At 29.7% G+C, this 18533-nt stretch overlaps 3 protein-coding genes across 4 annotated transcripts; all 3 read left to right on the top strand.

Moving 5' to 3' along the window:
• Bm625 (Uncharacterized protein) lies at positions 1 to 1295 on the top strand (the record flags this gene model as incomplete). Its single annotated transcript, XM_043076574.1, has 2 exons — positions 1 to 111; positions 1275 to 1295. The coding sequence occupies 2 exons, from the start codon at positions 1 to 3 to the stop codon at positions 1293 to 1295; spliced, it is 132 nt and encodes a 43-aa protein (XP_042932508.1).
• A 3373-nt stretch (positions 1296 to 4668) lies between these two features.
• Positions 4669 to 12466, top strand: Bm10727 (Uncharacterized protein; the record flags this gene model as incomplete). Its single annotated transcript, XM_001902390.1, has 16 exons — positions 4669 to 4870; positions 5532 to 5857; positions 6618 to 6804; positions 7327 to 7532; positions 7633 to 7735; positions 7836 to 8096; positions 8353 to 8711; positions 9031 to 9207; positions 9447 to 9683; positions 9981 to 10116; positions 10270 to 10405; positions 10630 to 10779; positions 11126 to 11307; positions 11428 to 11667; positions 11833 to 11994; positions 12240 to 12466. 16 exons carry the CDS (start codon positions 4669 to 4671, stop codon positions 12464 to 12466), a joined length of 3291 nt encoding a protein of 1096 aa, XP_001902425.1.
• Positions 12467 to 15080: 2614 nt separating this feature from the next.
• Positions 15081 to 17751, top strand: Bma-dhhc-5 (Uncharacterized protein; the record flags this gene model as incomplete). 2 transcript variants are annotated; one of them, XM_043076573.1, is made up of 5 exons in its annotated part: positions 15081 to 15341; positions 15794 to 15918; positions 16504 to 16688; positions 17110 to 17213; positions 17452 to 17751. In XM_043076573.1, the coding sequence occupies 5 exons, from the start codon at positions 15081 to 15083 to the stop codon at positions 17749 to 17751; spliced, it is 975 nt and encodes a 324-aa protein (XP_042932507.1). The 2 variants fall into 2 exon arrangements, with proteins under 2 accessions (XP_042932507.1, XP_001892814.2); XM_001892779.2 differs by having other exon boundaries at positions 15219 to 15341.
• Between the last annotated feature and the right edge of the window lie 782 nt (positions 17752 to 18533).

Here is an 18533-nt window from a genome sequence, read left to right as displayed (position 1 = left end):
ATGCTATTTTGCCGAAATTTTGAAACGAATGCTGTCTTTGCTACCATAAGGACATTTCAAATTTCGTCTCAAAACATAGCTAAAGCAGAAACTTTGAAAAATGCCTTAAGGGTATGTTTATTGCTTTATTTTGCAGTAATTTAAAAAGAGCTCTTCAATAAATGTATTGCAAAGTAATTTCGTAGTGTTACTTTTTAATTATTATGAAGAAATTTTTATAATTATTATCGTTGCTGATAGTTTATAAAGAATAATTATTTGTAAATTATGTTCAATTTTTTTTTTCTCTTTTTGTTTCTTTTAATTATTTCTTAAATTCAATATTAATTTCTGGAAGATATTTGATGTATACATGCATGTGCATATAGTCAGGTGTTAAATAAATTAAAATGAATTTCAAAGTTTGCCATATTAATGCATAATAAATATGCCTTCATTTATTTATTTCCTCATACATTTTAATAGCATTAGGTAGCTTTGATTGCTTTAGAAAGATTTTAACATTCCCTTCCAGTAATACTTGAAAATTGAATGAAATTAACATTGCATAAGCTTAGGAAATATTTGCTTGTGTTAAAATTTTCAAATTAATAATTTTAATAGAAGACGAAGTGAATAAGTCCATCTTTCATTTTTGTTTTAAAATTAAATCATTCATTTCTGTCATTGTTTACAACAAATGCTCATATCTTTGATTATGCTAAATAATAGTTTAAAAACTTTAAACAGTTTTAAAATTTTTTCTTATTACTAACTTTTCAATTTAACATACATTAATTTCATTTGATTTTTCTTTTTGCCTGCATTTTTTTCTTTTTTTGCTTTCATTTAGCAGACAAAGCAATTTGCCGTTTTGCTATAATTATACCTTTTTCAATTTTCATTATTAGTTGCCAAATGTTTGGTATTTTAAAATCTGCAATTATCTGATATGAATTTCATCTTTTTACAACCAACAATTACCCATGTGTATGCATCTGAAAATATCTTAATTTAAAGAAAAAAAGTGATATGTATTTATTTCAGAAATATATTGTGTTCTAAAAGATAAACTAACTATTATCGGTTAAGTTTCCAATCTGTTTAATCTTAATAAGACGTATTTTATCAATCAAATATATATACTCGACTGCAAATATGCACCGAAAAAATGTGCGGAATTTTTGAAATAAGAAAATAAATTGATCAATCGATAAATGCTGTTACTGCGTACTGAATGTTATGTTCTTTAAATATTGTATAAAATTTACATTATCGAATACTTCATAATTCAGAAGCAACACCAACAACAATAGCAACAATAACTGCAACAACAATAAGAACAACAACAACAACCACAGCAGCAGTAAGTAACAAATATTATTTCGGATATGTTTTAAAATCAGTTATTTAAAGTTTTAACAATGATCCATCAATGTTTTAATTTAAAATAAAACTTGCACTCATTTAAATTTTTTATTTTCCGTATCACTCTTTCCTACCTAACGCTTACTTTTAAGCAAAAATGATAAATAATGATAATACTTATTAATAATTATGAAAGAGCAAATAATTCATAACACATTAAAAATTGATATTGGAAATGGTCATATTTGCAATTATATCATTTGTCATCAACCATTAAATGGTAATTTATTGAACTATTCGTTAATAAAGTAGCAAATCGATTACAAGAAAATAAAAATAGGTAGCAATAACAGAATAATTTTTTTTTTCAATAATTTCTAACACATAAATTATTTTCACCTAATTTATAGTATTAATTGATTATTACTTCATTATTTATTATCTTCGATATATCCCCTTCTATAAAAATTCGCTCATCAAATTGTTTGCGCCAAAATTTAAAAGGTCAGTCACATCGATTATCATTATCACTACTGTCATTATTATTGTAATAATCTTTTATTGTTTGTTATTATCATTATTATTATCGCTATAATAATAATATTAATAACAATTATTATTATTGCTATTATTATTATTTTATTATTACCATTATTGCTTTTATTATTAATTGTCATTATCACTGCTGTTGCTACCACTATTATTATTATTATTATCGTCATTAGTGCAAATGTTAATTTTGCACATGGACATATTAATATTATTGACGAGAGTTCACTATTTCTTTTGTATGATAGGAAACAAATTTCGCTTGTCAGTAGTTGCAGTAAGTCATTTGAAATTATTTTTTATTAATTTTTTCCCTTTTTTATTCTATCCCACTAACATTCTTTCCTTGGCTAATTAAATTATCGTTTGTAAGAACAATTGCATTATGAAAAAAAAGATACAACATTTGTTCATATGTTAATTAGTCGGCATGAGAAAAGCAGACTATTTATTAGGCTAATTTAGTGAGATATATAAAAATGAAGCATTTTATTTTGGCCAATATTCATCAACAATTTTTTCTGAAAATATTACTATACATAAACTAACAGAAAATATAATTAAAAAAAAAAAAAAACAGGTTTTAAATTACTCCCTGTCAACTTTTTTTTAGGAGAAAAATTAGTTAATGAGGAAATGTTAGAAACTAATAATATTTAAAAATATTAGATGAAATAATGATGGATACAGTAAATGAGAGAGCGAGTGTGTAGTATTTTAATTTTTATAGGAGAAGTAAATCTGACGAAAGATGACAAATAAGAAATGAAGGAGTATGAATATGACAGTGAAGAAAAGATAGGGAAAAAAGAAAATAGTAAAAGGATTAATTAGAAGGAATGACCATAAGATAATCATTGTCCATTATTGGTGTTGTAAACAATCTTAAAAATCTCATCATCTTGACATAAATAAAATAAAAGTGTAATATTGCCGATACGAAAATCATTGGGATAAAAATAAATGTCAATTACGGGTACCTTTCCTCCTCCTTCCTTTCTTTTCTTTTTTTCATTATAAGAATCCAGTTAGATTATATAGAGGAAACTATTACTGGAATAATTTTTACCTCTTTTTTTTCCCGACTTTTTTCAAAACAATATCTTAAAAATTTTGTAATTCGTAATTTAACGCAATATGTTTATACAGATATATAATACATAAATGTCAAATAACATTAAGTAATGAAATGATGGAAATCACGCCATCTAAAACGTACGATGAGACCATTCGTTATGAAATGAATACCTTTCAGCAACATGGTTTATGTTTACGTAAACGATCCACTTCTCATTAAAATAATCCATTTTTTATCCAAATGATCTAATTTTCACCGAAATGATTCACTTTTTATCAAAATGATCTATTTTTCTTTTATCAGAGTGATCCATTTTTATTAAAATGATCTACTTTTCATTGAAATGATTCGCATTTTATCAAACTGATCTAATCTATGTTTTATCAAATGATCTTTTTATTGAAATGATTTACTTTTTATCAACCTAGTAGCATTAATTAAAGAATAAAGAATCTTTCATAATTATCAATTACCGTCACTTAGACAAGTTGACAAATCCCACCCACGTGACACCGTGCTACCGTGCTACCGAGGGGTACGCAACGAGAACCAATTAGGATGAATATGCATGCTACAGAGCTGCAACAACAAAACAGTACCGTAATCGATGATACCGTAGTGGAGGAATGGTTCAACTTGGCTAAATGCCAGATACACCTGACTGGCAAATAGCATTTATTGATTCTCGAGTTGGTGTCGTTTTTTCCTTTTTTTTGGTTCATCACCATGCTAACGGTAAGGTTATTGTTAGCTATAGTTACAGAGTATTTAACTAAGTAATCACTGTTAGGTAAACGATTCAAAATAATTGTGAATGACTTATTACTATTATTATTATTATTTGTGATTATTACTACCTAATTAGTGTTGTTATTGTTTTTATCATTACCTTCATTATTATTGGCGTTAAATTTCACAAGAATTTTATTATGAGGGTGTCGATTTTTGATGGTACATGTAGATTTTGTGTCAAGTCTTATTTATTTATTCATTTGTTTGTTTCTTAATTTCACTATATGTTTTTGGAAGCCAAAATATGAATTCATTACAGATATATTTGATCATATGCCTATTACACTCAGTCAGTGACACCAATAATGATATTTATTTATTTCATTTTACTGTTTAAAGAGATTTTTTTTTCTCTTTTTCTTCTTTATAGAGAATGCGTGATGTGATGTCATTCTATGGAAACTTCGATTTTTAGTGATATCTATCAGTTGATGCTAGCTGTCACGTATAATGCTTCCAGTTAAACTCTTTGTCTGCTAAATAATCGATTACCTCTGCATGCTTTAATCCGCTCCAGTTAATTATGATTAAATGCCTACAAATATATGTTATTTGATTAAGATTAACTAATTACTCCATAGCTTTTTCTATAAAAGGTCACGTAGTCTGGAATCTATTTGATCGTAAGGTATACTCCATTGAATAGTCTGATGTTTCAAATATTTTCAATCTGACATATCGGATGATTGAAGCGATTTTGACAATGGAACTCAACTAGTTCCTATCCAGTTCAAAATAAATATGTAAGTTGTTTCATCAGATTATATTGATTGCATCTATTTTCAGGGATGACGCATCTTTGAAAAAGTATTCATCCAGTGGATGATGCATTTTTAGCTGTTTCGCAGCATATTATTTCTTTTTTTTTTTTTTTAACTAGTCACTCGTCCGGTTGATTGGTAATGAGTGATCAAGCAACTATTATTTCTGATATCTCTTGTAAGCAACAACAACAGCAGCTACTGCAGCAACAACAGCAACTACCACAGCAGCAGCAGCAGCTGTTACAACAACCGCAACAACAACAACAAGAGCAACAATCGCATGATCATCACGTGGAGAGTTATCATGCGTCTGCAGAAGGCGTACAGAAAGATGAGAAGGGTAAAATTTTTGTGTCAGATTTATGACTCTATTATTAATTTAATTAGTTATGGCTCTCTTTTTTTCTTGCTTTAATTTTTTTCCTTCTTTGTTAAATTTTCCGTTTTGGAGTTTATTTCATTTCAGAGTGGTTATGTTTGTTTGATAAGCGAGCAAATAGCGATAATTGTTGTCTAAAAGTTGCTTTATTCATATGTCTTTCGTTTGTTTAGGAAGTATTGAGAGCATTGATTAATTGTTTTGAATGTTTTTTTTTTTTCTTTCCGCTTGTTATTTGGTATGAAATTCCATTGCTTGGTAAATCTGACAAAAATTCAACTACTAGCTTTATTGATATATTTGTTAAGTGAAATGAATATATATGTTGGATATGTTCAATTAAAGTAATTTTATTACAAGCTAGTTTTCTTTCATCTCTTTTTTTTATGGATCGTGGAATTTGAAGAGTTGGCGACTGTTAAATTTTAACAAAAAAAACTGGGAAGCTCAGGAAAAAAAAAATTTAGGAAAACATTTGTGACGAACATTTTGTTGGATTCGATTGAAAATTTTTAAACTGCAATTTTATTTTTAAAGTAGAAAAAAATTTTTCATCAAAATTTCTAGTTTAAAAAAAAGAAAAAAATTCATTACATTATATTCAGGCATTGTCAATTTTCAGGTTATACTGTTGTTCCAGCAAGTGTTAGCTTTCGTGGTGTAAGCATGAAGTTGGATCTGAAAATTGATCAGAAAACGTTGGCCGCTGCAACAAATTTCTCCAAGGTCGTAGAGGAAGCTGTTTCCACTCATCTTTCATCGTCGGTTATACCGGTGGAAAACGATGAAGTGGGCAGTTCACTGATACCACACATTCCACGTACATCTGCAACAGCTATTGCTCAGCCATATCACTCAGTATCCTCATTTACAGTTATGGAATCTCCTAATAGTACCAAAGATTCACCTATTTGCGATAGCTCGGTCGAGAGCAGTACTGCACTTTTGGTGAGCATTTTGGCCCGCCTTATGCACGAATTCGATATTTCACTTATTAAATGGTTAACGCAGTTTACTAATGGTTTAGTGTATTTACTCTTTTGCTTGTTGTAGTGTCCACCTTTCAGTTGCTCTTCTGTTAAACTAACACCTTAATTTTTATTTCTTTCTTTTTCCGTTTTTTGAAGGAATAGCTTGTTAATCCCCCTCCTCCAAATATTTTGAAGCCTTACGGTGAAAAGTGTTAAGTATCCTCTTATATGTCGCTCTTACAGGTTCGAAAAATTTTTCTTTGTTCATATAAGAGCGTCTTTCTAAACTCTTACTTCGGCTTATATTTTTACTCTATCCTAACTGATCTTTTAGGTGTATCCGTGCAATTGACGTATAAAACTTAACAAGACATTATGTTTTGTTAGTTCTTATGTGCTTACACGGATTCAGTGGTATTCATTTTATGCATTTAGATACGCTTATATCCTGTAAGACTAAGTCGTAGTGAAATTGACGATGGTATTGCTGTATAGTGAAATATATTTCTTAGAATCTTATTCCCCAAAAGGCAGTAATTCACTCTTCTTCATACTGGACAAATAGAGTCAGATGAAGTTAATCGACTTCATCGGTAAATGATAGTTCGAGAGTGTTTAATCAAATAAAAGCAACCGATTGAAATACTCAGCTATATCTCGGTAAGAATCATCGTGATACTCGTGCCGCCCGATGTTTGTCTAAAATTCTGATTTAATCATTTTTTGGTGATTTTCAGGGTAGAAATGAATTATGTGAGCAAGTAAATGAAGTATGCAGTTCGACCGTGGATGCAAGTCCATTCTGCGATACCGCTTGCTCACCTATACAACTCGAATTACAGACAAAATTACCACATGGCATCATGAACAGTTACATAAAATCTCCAGACGATACACCTCCTGCTTCGTCGGAAGAGCAAAACAGTTAGTAAACACTTTGTTTATTCAGGCTAGTATGTAATTGTAGCTCGAGATTGATTTTGACATTATAAAGGGTAGTACTGCTGAGTGTAAAAATCTTATAGGGCTTCAATTTTATCATATGCATTACAAATTTTGTTGATTTTTAAAATCTCCCTCTATTTTTAAAATTATTAATATATATTTTTTCACTTAACTTTACACTATAATTCAAAGATTTAATACAAAATAAAAAACCGTAAAACCATACTGTGAATGTTATCATGCAACACAAATATTATTTAACTAAAGAGAATGCATCATCTGCAGCTGTAGATTGATAAAATTATATGTGTGCATAGTCTCTTGTTTTCCTCCTTACTGTATTGACTTTTGTTTGTTTATGCGAGACATAAAGAGCTGAAATGATAATCTTAAAGTAAGTAATGTTCTTGTCAGAACGGAACGTCCTAGTTACTTAACACATAAGAATTATTTCAAGCCCTTTTTTCGCACTCAATTTTACCATCATATTCTTTGATTCAGGAATTGCTTCGACATTAGTGAAAGAAGAACTGACCAATTTGATGGCTACTACTGCACCGGATAACATCTACCTTACACCATGTGCGTCAACTTCATCAGCTGAAATAGATGCTACTGCATTTTCACCTCTGCTGACTAAAAGACGAAAGGAGAAGTCAACCACAGCATCTCATCTTTGTGAACAAATTGATCCGGAAAAGGGACAGGTATATCCATTTTTTTACTGAAAACATTTTAAGGACTTCAATGGATTTTGTAAAAAAGCAAATTTTTTTCATTATATTTTATTCCGTAGATCAGTTACAGTGTCGACAGCGAGCCATTGTAAATTATCGATACTGCATTCGTCATATACTCCTTGATCCAGAAGCACCTTACATACAATGTCAACATCAACGTAAGCCGAAAAGTGCGTTTTTTATTGTATGCCAAAAGTGGAATAAATCACTTCAAACTCATTAAACGATTTTTATTTAGGATTATAATTTTAATCAAAAAATGATTTTCAGGCAAACGAGATACCAATTTGCTTTGCACGAATGCGGTACGGAAAGACAAAGGAACAATTTACTGCAGTACTCATTTAATCATGAATGGATTAATGGAACCAAGGAAGAAAAAAGCTAAAACAGGAGCAGTCATTGTCGAGAGCAAAGAACTTACTTCTTCCTGTAGCAACAATGTTTGGAATCGGTCTGCAATTACCGGGAAGTCGAGTATTGAAGTTGCACTGTCACCAGCATTAGTGGATACATACGAAGATTTGAATTGTATGTGCTATTTTGTTTTGGAATTTTGAGTATGTAAATACAATACCACTGCTGAATTTTCTACGTTTCTTTTCCTGTTTTGAAGCGGAAATAAGAATGAGTATTATAGTGTCGATGTATTCTGTCATGTGACAAGCCAGCGATATGAGTGATGAACTATTTGCTGAAGATGATGATCCATTTGAAAGCACTACAACAATTTCATTTAGGAAATGGATGTTCCTCTTCCTTCGCTCACTTTTCAAATTTATTAAAGGTACATCTCGCTCAATGGAACAAAGTTGTATAAGGAATGATGGTATTGTCTACAATAATGTTATGAACAGTGCTGTGGTAGCTGTTGATTCACTTACCAGCAAACGTACTGTGTATCACTTTTCGAAAACATCAGTAGCCAATACTTTACCCATGGAGGCAGGTATCGTTACCGTGGCAACAGAATCAAGGAATGAAGCGACAGCAGCTTATGATAATAATGTTTCAATTGAAGATGAATATACTGGGCTACCGAAATTACCTGTACATAAAACTATTATGCCTCTTCCCATTACATCGTCTTATGGCGGAGTGCGATCAACATATGAATGTCCTGTGCAAGCAACAACTAGTCAGGTGGTATGCAATAATTGCAGATTTTAAGTTCAATCAGGAAGAAATAATTGAATTGAGTTAATTTAGCATTTATTGATTCCATTTCTAATTTCCTTCATTAACTATGTAATTTGTTTGCATCAAATCTTAGTCCAATGTTAGCCCATTTAGTTCTAGCTAAATCTTTTTTTTCTCAAATACGATAATTAGAAGCGTAAGTGAAGCGTTATAGCCATCGCATAATATTTTAGTAGTCGTAGTATAATATTGCGTAATACTTTGAATAATATTTGTTTTTCAGTATTTTACATAGAACTAGAATGATATTTAAGTAAGTTTCCAGGTTCGTCGAAATCTACCTCAGTTGTATTCACGTACGACTTCTCAAGTTGTCACTCCAGCTGTTATTAAAACGAGTGATGGTGTACAAATTCCATGCGCCCAAACAACAGTTGTGAAACAGCGTGTAACAGCGAATCTCAGCAAGCAACATCCGCAGCTCGCTGCTAAGCTTCTTCAGGTTTATTCAGATTTAAAAGAGAAATAACTAGTAGGAAATTGATGATTATGATTATTATGATAGTTTCGGAGTGGACAAATGAGAAGTATGTTAGTCTTTGTTAAGCATGTAACAGGCACAGTTTGCGGTACTAACAGCCACAATTGCGCTTCGATAATGATTTTAAAAAACCTCCCACTTATTAGAATCAGAATTTCATGAAATTTTATTAAAAATATCGTATTTTAAATCATTTACAGGCACCAACAACAGCAGGGCAAAGCGTTGTATCATCATTATCGAGTGCTCCGATACGATCAAGTTTTCCAAAAAGTGTTATTCCACCGTCACTATTAGTTCCCGAATCCCGTAATTTATTGCCCTCTGCAGCTCCTCGTCTAACTTCTCATCAGGAACCTCCACGTTTTTATAAGACACCTGAAGATGATAAAATTAAATTAATCATCAAACAGGAAAAAAGTGATGTGCCCCAAAAGGTTAAATTTTGATTTCCCTCTTTAAAAATATGATGTTATAAACTTATCATTTTATGGGCTAATTTTATAAAACCCGGTTAAATCGCAGCCGAAGCTAGAGAATCCTTAGAATAGATGAAGAAGGTCAAAGTGGTAATCAAATGTCAGAAAACAAAACAGAAAGAAATCAAATGTGTATTTTCATTACTGGTCACTTGGAATGTGTTTTTATTACTGCACACAGAAATTAAGTAATTTTTTTCGTGGAAATAGAAATCTCTCAGGATAAACTTGTTAATTTGAAAACTTTTGCTTCAGCCGAAAGTTATACAGCTGAAGCAGAAGCGCAGGCGAATGAAAATGACGGGAATTTATCGGAAAATACCTCAAGTTGATCAAATGTGCAGAGTTTTAGAAGATCAGGATTTCGATCGTACTGATCTTTTTCCTCGCGGTTAGTTTGCTTATGTATTTTTAAACAAGCGGTTGTTTAAAAAACCTTAGCAGAATTCTATTCACATGTTTCCAAAAGGTTTTCGATGAGGAAGAAAAACTCTCTGGAAGGTTAAAAACAAAAGTTTTTACCTAGTTAGTGAAAGTTTTATAGGACTTGAGCCATCAGATGATGAAGACGAAGAAAATGATTATCTTGATCTCAGATGGTCAGAAATGGCCTGTAATGCTGTATCGGATCCTGCGCCTCAGGGAGCACTGCAGGTCTATTTAGTCAAAAAACAGATCAGGTATCATCAAAATTTTTTGTAAAAGAGAGCTATAAATAATGTAGAGGGATTTAGTGTAGTTTTTAACATATTTTAACATAAGCACAAAAATTCTTATTGCATTGTGCATCAGTAAATAAGGAAATCGCTATTACTGATTTGTTTATCTAATTTTTTGTTTTTCTATTTTATTTGCTGCTTGGATTATTTCGGTCTACAATTCGTATTTTTCTTTATTTTTGAAGATTAGACAAGAATGCATTAATGAAAGAAGCAGTTACGAATGCTCCGATAATGCATGCTTGCAAACAGTACCCGAATAGTGTCGGTGCTGCACTAGCCGATCGTGCATCCAATTATGGGACTGCTCCGAGCGCTGTATTGAATCAAAAAAAGTTCTATCTTTTCTTGTATAATCGAAATGAAAATTTTGATTTCTGTAATCACGAACTAATAGTTATAATTATTTTTTATATCCCAAACAGCTTTGAGTGTAATATGATATTGTTGAGCCAATTTTTAATTTTTTTTTTTTAAGCAAAGAACATGTATCTGTAATTATTTATCAAAATCTATTTTCTTCTTTTTTTAATGTTTGACACAGAATGTCCTTTCAAAAATTTTTACAGATTTTTAAATTCCAACGTGAAAGAGAAATAGTTTTGTCGGAATAATTTTGTGATTTTTTCTTCCCTGTAATAAGCGGCTAAACTTTTTTTAGATACTTTTTTCTTTTTTTAGATGTACTATAACGATTCTGAAAGGTGGTTCATCCCCCGTTCAATGCATGAATAACTGCCTTCCATTCTCTAATCACTGCGCGCAACACATTTCTTATAATTTAAATCAGAAGTTATTCAGTTATTGTGCTGAGCCGTGTTGCTCACAACCCGTTCTTTGTGTTGATGCACCGAAGACATTGAGTATGTTATGTTATTATTGTAACTGAAAATTATTAATTGAGGAAATATAGGAGTGATTAGATAAGCCGTCCATAAATTTACATCTTTACTTTATTTGCACGTAATAATTCGATTTTTCAGAATTGTGTGTTCATCATTATGAACTGAGGAAGAAGAAAAAGGCCGAGGAGGGATTAGCACGAGAAAAGACTCATCAGTCTTGGAAACAACAAACACCAATATGTTACGTCCAGCAGCAGCCCATGCAGCAATATGACGGCGATATTCGTATGAATATTCAACATTCACATTATCAGTCTCAGGATATTGGAACAGATCGATTAAATTCTGTTGGTGTGGGTGATTTCTGCGAACTTGAAAGTGAGTTTTTCAGCGAACTGGAATTCAGTTTTTGAAATATGATGATTTTCCAGAATGATGGATTCAAATCTATTGTTAGACATCATTAGTGTTTTTATGATTCATTTTGGTTTTTCTTTTCTCATTATATCCATGGAATACCTAATTTAAATGCTTTCTTTGCAGTGGGTTCGGCTTCCAGTGGAAATGAATCAGATGTATATTTGGCTTCATTTGCTAAAGATCTAGAATTTAGTTTTGATGGTAGGGAGATAAATGATATGTTGGCAAATTTCAATGTTCCTGATGGAGAAGGTGCTGATATTTTACACGACCAACCACTTTCAGGTAATTTACTTTGTTTATTTGATAATTGAGTTAGGTTTATATTTACTAGAGAACCACAATTGATTTTATTGATACTAAAGACGCTGTTAATTTTTCGAATATAAAGAATTGGATAGTACTGCCGGATAATACAATGTACAAGAGACCAGACCATCTCTAGATGAATTCTTTGAAGCCTGTATTATTTGTTAATGTTGAATTCCAGAATAAGGAACTTGAATTGTTCAAATCTTTTGATTTTTCAGATGGCGTGAAGGATGAATTCTTGCAACTACCAACAGAATTTAATGAAATTGCTGGTGGTCATAATTGGCTTGACGTTGAGCAGTTCCTCATTTCCGAAGGTGTCGACTTATCCTCATCATCACAGTCGAGCAGTATATCCGCCGTTTCTGTGCCACACCCATTAAGTCTAGCTAACGATGGAGTAACGTTCTGCGAATTCGCATCATCGCATCAACCACGAAGCTAACCTCATTCGTCAACAGGAAAGTATTTCTTTGACTCATTTCTTAGCCGAACTCACTTTTTTTAATCTCACAAGAAATGTAATTTTTTTCTCAAAATCACTTGAATCTGTATTTCCTGCTGTTATTGTTTCTGGAAGTGATTACAATTCCGAATAGATATATTAACCGTATCAGTTCAGAGATCGCACATATTTAGGCATAGCTGTCCAGGAGCTCTAGTAGTATATCTTTATTATTTCTACAAAAATCTCTTTCCCCACCAACTCAGGTTTTTTCTTGAAAACTTTTGAATTTTTAAAAGTATCTTCTTGAAACGCTCACTACTCCATTGATTTTATAGACTTATAAGAAATTCGTACCTGCTTTTCACCGTTCTTTCTGAGCAAAGGCATTTCTGCAACCTCGGGTATGTAAATTTCTGTAACTTCTTTCTATTTCAAATTGGAATGAGAACATCTTCTGGTGTGCTGCTTAGCGCTCAAAATGATCTCATTTAATCCGCGTGGGCTTAAATGATTTTTCTAAACTTTGAAAATTTAATTTTCGCTATGTGAGTAAAATGATTTTCAATCTTGAATTATTTTTAGTCATAGTGATAGCTACATGTTATAATGTTTGATTCCTAGTGGAAGGTAGGAGAGGAGCAGTGCACATAATGTTATCGTTAAAAAACGTGATACATTAACTAGTCAATAGTAAGTTTAGAGATGCAAAAAGAAAGAAAGAAAACGCGAAAACTATTCCCGGTTTTTCTTCACCTTTGGTTAGCGTTTTTTCTACTTAAAATTAGATAATATGTGAATCTGCTTGCGGAGGTAACCTTGTCTGTGATGTGTTGGGTACTATTTGTACCATCACAAGTAAAGTCCATTCGTTCCAGGTGTTATATTTTTTGCCTCATATTTAGTATATTAGTTGGTTGTGTTGCACCAAAATACACTTTATCTATCGTGATTATCCTTTGTGGGTTATGCAAGTTTAGGATGAGCGCCTAAAATGAAGTGCGGAAATACTTTCGCTGTGGATTTAGGCTGTAAATTACGGTGATGGGTTCTGTGGATCGATCTAATAGGCTATTTGATCTACGATAAATTATTTTTATAGATAAGAAGAGTCCATTTAATTAGTGGTATTAGTAGTTCCATGTTCTTTCGAAGGTATATGAGGATGGGATATATTAATGCAACTTTGCAGTTGTCTGATCTCTTCAGAAGGAGGAAAAGGTATGTGATAGGAAGGCATTCATATATTCTTCTCACACATTTGAAGTGCCTTATTACCGCCTGCACTGAAGATCGATTTTTAGTTTCCATCCTTCAAATAGAGTGCAGCCGATGAATGAGTTGATCTCTTCCTTTGATGCCTTTCTTTTTTAACTTTTTAATTTCTCCAAATCATGAGCTTTTTCCTAAATATATTCTTTTTTTATTTTGTTCATCCGGTTAGATTATATGTTATTAAACAAGTTGTTTATATATACATACACAAACAACTTTCGTTTTGTTTCTGTATACTGTATGTCTCGTCTCATTTTGTACACTGTAAGTAAAAATGTTTTTGATTTTGCGTGAGTTGGGGATTTCCATTTCCAGTAATCATTTATTCATTATTGATTAGCGCATATATATATATATATATATATATATATATATATATATAAGGCGGGCTGGTCTTTAATTCATCATTTATAGTATTTTGCCTTTCTTGCTATTTTTTACCACTTTATATATAAATATAAATAAATAAATGAATATATACATATATTTATTTATATTTATATTATAAATATGTTTTCCAACAAATGTATTTAAATGGAGTAGACTGTGGTGATACGGTTTTGAATGGTCATTCTCTTTGTTTTATTTCTTGTTTTAAAAAATATTTTGATTTCAAATGTTTCATGTTTTCATATTTAATATTGTAGTTTTCAACTGTTGTATAATTTTACAGCTGAAATAATCATGAATGAAAGTTCGAAATTTATAATTGGTATCATCTTCTAATTGACTTACAGAAAAAAGTTTCATAAAACATTCCTTCAGTACATTGAAATTAATTGATGGTGGAAAGTGAAATATTGATTTTACAACGTATAAACTACATTTATGAAATTAAAATTGTGTTTCATCTTGAGCTGCGCAGTTGTGCAGATGTTAGCTACATTCATATCTCAATTAGCAAAGATGCAGCAATTTGATAAGTTGAACATCAGATTTTTGTGATATTAGCAGAGAAAGTTTCGTTCTTTTATTTTATACCATCATTCTAACAACCAAGTGAAGAAGTTATTAAGAAGTATGGTATTAGTTGATGATACTATCTGGTCGAAGTTACTGAATATGACAATGGTCAAATAGGAACCCATTATATTCATTTAATCAAGCCCTTGTTTCGCATTGCTGAGCGTAATTAAAAGTCCCACAATTTTTACGCTAACATTGGTCCTGATTTTAGAAGAATTCATCAATGAAATGCAAAAATGAAAAACTGGAAAGTATAAATCAATATTTAAGTTAAAAAATATCAACAATGTATGGAAATTTGTGTTAGTATAAATTTATTTTTAATATTAATAAAAAAAGTTTCTGGTTGAACACTGAAATTATTCATCCATCAATGCGTTGTCAACTTCTTTTATGGATTTTATCATTTCTTTTATGGTATATTCTATTTTCGGCATCATTTTGTGCTCATATTTTCCCTTATGATACAGTTGCACTTATTATTGAATTAATATTTTTCCAAATAATTTGGATGCTAGCTATCTGTTCGCTGTTTTCAACAACACTTATAACACCGGCAGAAATTCCGAAACATTTTGTACCACCGGATGATATCTTTAAGAAACGTAATTTTGTGAAAGAAATTGCAAGATGGGTATGTATATTTGAAAGTAATATATTTTTTGTTTTTAAAATTCTGTTATTTGAATGCTTCAATAACATACATCACTGTGTTGTAGGTAAAAGTTTGATTTTAGAGTAGTTAACTAGCTAGTGAATATTAATTTACAATCAAAAAAAAAGAAGTATATGTATTTTTACGAATAGATTAGTAATCAAATTCATATGTTCATTTGTCTTAACGTTTGAAATTTCCACATTTAAATGTTTCATCGTAATATCATTGCTAGTTAATCATTCACCTGTTTCAAACAATTGTTGTTAAGGTAAGTCTTCGATTTTTCGAACAAAAGCGCTCATTTCTTTTTTCATATTACTATCATTTGACGATAAAGTTCTTTCGAAACGATTTATTATAATAAAGAAAATAGCATAAATTTTAGAATTTTGTTGAAAATTCTTGATTTTCTCTTTTTTATTCTTGAGGCTACTGAAAAACAATTACCAGTACGTTATGTTACGATGTCAACAGAAGGTGGAGATATTAAATGTCCACCATTTTGCTTATATTGTAAAGTGATCAAACCAAATAGGACACATCACTGTCGCAGGTAAAAGCTCATTTTCAGGATAAATTTTCGTTTTTTTTTTTTTTTTTTTGAAGCTAGTGAGGTAAATTACTATTATGTTATGTTGAGCATGAAATTTACAATCATTCAATTATTATCGGAATGATATAAAATCATTTCATACAAAGCATTACTACAAATTACTTCAGAGCGAATTATCATTTTGACCTTATTATCATTGGCATGATTAGTACTGATGAAATTCCAATTTGATTTTCAAAAATTTTCTTTCCCAATGAATATTGTCAATATTTGTTCTATACCTCTATGATATTAGTGATAAGGGAGGATTTCATAATGTCATTTTTATAATGTCTGATAACAATGTTATTTAACTTTCGGATTAGATAATAAAAATATTTTAATAATAACATAGATTAAAATTTTAGCAATGATTTTTTCTCACTTATTGAATTAATATCTTCATAATTTACTCGATATAATTAATTGAATTAGAATTACTATACATCATATTTAAGGTAACATTAATTTACTACTATCTATCTATATGTTAATAAATTATTCAAATAGTTTTTTTAGTTTACAAAATTTTAATATTAAACACAGATGTAATCGTTGTATAATTCGTATGGATCATCACTGTCCAATAATTGGTCATTGTATTCATATGCATAATCATAAATTCTTTCTACTCTTCCTTTTTTGGTCAGTAATACTTTGTGTTTATGCTATTTGCATCACTATGCCAGCATTATCTCAACGAACAACAACTGTTATTTGGAGTTTTACAGGTAAATTTAATGAGAAAAGAAAAGAAAGAAAAACAATAATTCTGATTTTATTGATAACTAATTATATTATTATTGCGAAGATTTTTTTTATTATGTCTATGCTTTAAAGAAAAAAAATTTCATTAAGTTTAATTAACTTTTTACATTTTTTAAGGAAAGAAAAATTTAAGATATAAATGTTATCTTCTCTTTTCTCATTTTATTATCCAAATATAATTTTAGAAAATGTGAAAAATTTTTTAGTAAAAAAAAAATTTATAATAATTTAGTAATTTTATTATAATTTTTTAATTTTTAAAAAATGTTAATTTGAACAAAAAAAAATTTTTAAACTTACTATGTAGTAATATTTTTTATTAACAATTAAAAAGTTTAATAAAGTTCTTTTTTTTTTTTATTTTAATATAATAATGGAATTCAGAAATGTTAAATGCATTAATGCCAGGATATGTACGGCAAATTCCGCCATCTATCGATGGACTTTTTGCAACATGTTTAGTTGCTTCTGGTATACTCAATGCTTTGGTAATTATTAAATTTCTTTCTTTTTTTGTTTTTTGAAATTGCTTTTTTAATTTTTTTTAATTGATATTTCTTCTATACTTTAAAAAAAAAAAAACATTTTTTTTATTGTTATTATTTTACACGTATCAGATGCATTCTTCAATTTAAATATTATTTTGCTTTAAATAATGAAATTTATCTTATATAATTGAATTTATTATTAAATTCCCAATTAAAATGTTGGAAAGAAATTTATTAGATATGTGGTATTTCGCTTAGTATATTTTTGGGTCAATTAATATATTCATTATTACGTAATGAAACAACACTGGAAAGTGTAGGATTTCAATATTGTGATGCAAATAGTGATCATTATCATCATTATCACCATCAAATTGATAATATCTCCTATGATTTGGGCTCTGCTTGGCATAATTTTTGCTCTATTTTTGGCTATAATCCATTTTTATGGCTTTTGCCAATACATACAACGTATGATAATCCTTACTTTAATGAAAGTAATTTGAAAGTAATGTATAGAAAGAAAGCAAACAAATGAATGTTTAAATTGTTATATTGTAATTTTTGAATAAATTTCTTTCCCTTTAATATCTCTTAAATTTTTATTAAAGTTAACTTTACAAACGTATTGATAAATTATATAACCTTTAATACTTTTAAAATTTTTTATTAAAGTTTTTATTAAATTTTTATTAAAATGAAATTGTATACTGCTATTAAAAGAATTTAAAAGTATGTTGATTTGTTCTCATCAAAAAATTAAGTGGATTGAATGGAACTAATTATAAAATAAAATAAAATGGAAAAATTATTTCATTTATATACTATTAAATATGTATTTTTAGGCTAAGATTTATTAATTATATGAATCATAAAGTTAAAAACGAAATGTTATATATTTTTCATACTACTGAATGTGCTTTTTCTTTTTTTTTCATTCTTGTTTTTTTTTTTTTTTTGATTTGTTAGCAATATGTTTTTGATTTAATATAAGCTTAATGCTATTTCAATTATTTCAGTTGTAATATTAAGGAATCATATGTAAAAACGTACCCTTTTTTTCGACTAATACGATGTGAACTTCAAGAAATGATAGCAATAAGTAGATATATAATGTTATTCAACATTCGAGAGTATCTTTTACATTAACTTACATAATCTCAAAGTCTGAAATTCTTAGCGAAGTTTTTTTCCTTTTATTTGACAAAACATGAACGTAAATATTGTTATTTTCTCAACATATAACCTAGGAAAAAGTTCCACGAGTTCCGTGAAAGTAAGTGCTATCGAATTTTCAAAATTTCATATAAAAGTATGTGC

The sequence above is a fragment of the Brugia malayi genome, assembly GCF_000002995.4.
Source record: "Brugia malayi strain FR3 genome assembly, contig: Bm_v4_Chr1_scaffold_001, whole genome shotgun sequence".
NCBI lineage: Eukaryota > Metazoa > Nematoda > Chromadorea > Rhabditida > Onchocercidae > Brugia > Brugia malayi.
Note: the sequence above shows the minus strand (reverse complement) of the source record. Positions and strands in the feature narration are given on the sequence as shown.